This window comes from Haplochromis burtoni, unplaced genomic scaffold (assembly GCF_018398535.1).
Source record: "Haplochromis burtoni strain Fernald_Lab_line unplaced genomic scaffold, NCSU_Asbu1 Contig_303, whole genome shotgun sequence".
Lineage (NCBI taxonomy): Eukaryota > Metazoa > Chordata > Actinopteri > Cichliformes > Cichlidae > Haplochromis > Haplochromis burtoni.
The window spans coordinates 602,579-605,168 of NW_024582664.1; the positions used below are offsets into that span (position 1 = coordinate 602,579).

The following is a 2,590-nucleotide window of genomic DNA, read 5'->3' on the forward strand; positions in this document are numbered from 1 at the left end:
TTTTATCTCTGTCAAGATTACCCACACTTTGGAACCAACCCACCTTTAGAAGATTCATCCTCAAAAACCTGATGATTTGAGATTCAAGTGATCCGGGTTTTGAAAGTGACAAATATACACAGATTTAACTAAATTATCTTGAAAATTATTTGATGTGCGGAACTAAAATTTCAGACGGTAAGTTTGCCCATATGGAAAAGATATATATAAATCTTATAAAGTTTGTATCTGTCTTATGTGAAACTTGTATGAAAAGCATAAAAGAGTGAAAAATTATATAATGAAACTTGTATGTTTTGGATACTTACTAAAACAATATATGAAAGTAATGAGAAAGTGGCCACTTTCATGAGTAAATCATATAAGTTTTTACTATTTCTTTTCCATATGGGTGGGAATGACAGGGATGACTTCCCTATCAGTGGGGCCGAAGTCACTGAGGCTGTTAACTCCTTGGTGGCAGGGCCCCTGGGGTGGATGAAATAGGCCCTGACTTCCAGATGGCCCTGGATGATGTAGGGCTACCTTGGTTGACATGCCTCTACAATGTCGTGTGAAGAATTAGAATTAACTCCTCCAATATAGGGGCCATGGTTCTGAGCAGGAAAAAGGTTGCATGCCCAATCCACCTAAGGGAATAAGAAGTAAGGATGGGAATTCCTTGGAACTGTTAGCCCGCTTGCCTGTCAATTGTCAACAACGTAATGACAGGAATGAGGCATGATGTCTTCCACAGCAGTGGGACCCTCTGCATACTCAGACTCATCATGAACAGTTTATGAAGGACAATGACAAGATAATATGTGACACGGTCTTCAGAGTCCTCAAGGGCCTATAATGGACTTATGTGCCAAGTTCGGATACGCAACTCCTGACTGTGTAGGAAGAGTTGGCTATCAAAAAATCAAAAATAGACACACAGAAATTTGATGCATTACAGAAACTAGTTCCTCACTACCAAAGATTATTTAAACTATAGTATTTAAAATTGATGCCTTTCTGAAAGACACATATATGCAGGTCTCAAAAGAGTAACCAACTTGTTAGCTGTGTGTAAGCCTATGTTAAACTGGAAGTTTATAACTGTTACATTTTATATGTATATTTTCTGTTGAGAAGTTACTATGCATTAAATAAGCCCAAGTCCTCTGTGGAATTGGGTTCGTAGCAAACTGCTTGAGTAAATTAAAATTCAGGCCAGTTTGCAAAGACTTAAAAACACATGAAGTAAAAAATAAAGTGAGTCTCTGAGATGAAAAATCCATTGTAGCTGCACTCTCACATTAATGCTGAAAGAAAACACAAATAAAAGAATATGAGTTGGAAGCCGGCACTCTGTTCTACGAAAAGTCAAAATATAGCTGCTCCCATAGGCGTTTTCTCAGCAAAATTCTGTCATATCTATTTTAGTCAAGGGACACCCAAATCATCACACTTCCACCTCTATGTTTGAGCTTTGATTCTACAAGCTGAAGTTTAAGGGCCTGTGCATAACATAGGAAACTTGTTATAAAGATAATACATTACATCTTGCTTTGTATACACTGTGCTTTCACGTGTCTTCTCTAGAAACTCCAGTTTCTCCCTCAATCAAAAATTAGACTAGGCTAAATACTTCCAGTCTTAACCCAAAGAATATTCAAATTCTAAAGAGTTCTATTTGCTGGTCAAACCCAAACATGACATAAATCAGCCAATTATATTTTTTTGGTTTCAAAGATTTGCATAACAAGAGCTCATTCTCAACAAATGTGATTTGAATTGCTAAAGGTTACAAATCACTTATAATCATTTAATACTGTTATGATTATGGAAAGTCTTAATCAACCAAATGCCTTTGGATTTGAATGGAGCTGAATAATAGATTCATTGATAATTAAACACAGTAGTTATTTTCAATCTAAAACATCATCAGCATATGTCCCTAAAATATCCCCAAATTCCAAGAGACTCAGTTGCACTGAACAGCTTATTAAGTCTGCTCATCTTAGGTACTACACACTGATTAGTTTTAAATGATGACTCTGGTCTGTGACAGGAACACAGTGTTCAATCATGACTGCAACCTCATGACTGAACAAAGAGGATGTAAAAACATAGCATTCATCTTAAATAAATTATAATAAAAATCCCCACAAACCTCATCCACATTCTCAAAAGCGTTGATAACATCATAAGGCAAGCAGGACAAGAGGTCGATGACAAACCAGGTTTTGACATAGTTCATGCGAATTAGTTTGGGATCAGAGATAACCTCTCCAGCTGGACCAACAAACGTAGTGTGGAAATTGAGGACAATGTCCACGAGGAAGATGACATCCACAATGCTGTCCACCACCAGCCAGGTGACATTGTTCTGCTTGGTCTTAAACGAGACATTGTAGGGCACCATGATAGCAGTGTAGAATGTCAGGATGAGGATAACCCAGTCCCACGTGGTCTTGAAAAGGCAGTAGTGGAGAATGATGTGTGGTGGTGTCTTTGGGGTTTCCTGTTTGTACTGAGGCAAGATATCTGAACCCAGCTGGAGAACCTGCAAAACACACACACACACACACACACACACACACACACACACACACACACACAC

At 38.1% G+C, this 2,590-nt stretch overlaps 1 protein-coding gene across 2 annotated transcripts in view; it reads right to left on the minus strand.

Moving 5' to 3' along the window:
- LOC102297858 (potassium voltage-gated channel subfamily H member 1) overlaps positions 1 to 2,590 on the minus strand; it is a 106,194-nt gene that overhangs the window by 84,627 nt on the left and 18,977 nt on the right. For both annotated transcript variants that reach the window (XM_042228093.1, XM_042228094.1), the window contains exon 6: positions 2,141 to 2,533. In XM_042228093.1, coding sequence (XP_042084027.1) covers positions 2,141 to 2,533 — 393 coding nt within the window. The remainder of the gene's footprint in view (positions 1 to 2,140; positions 2,534 to 2,590) is intronic.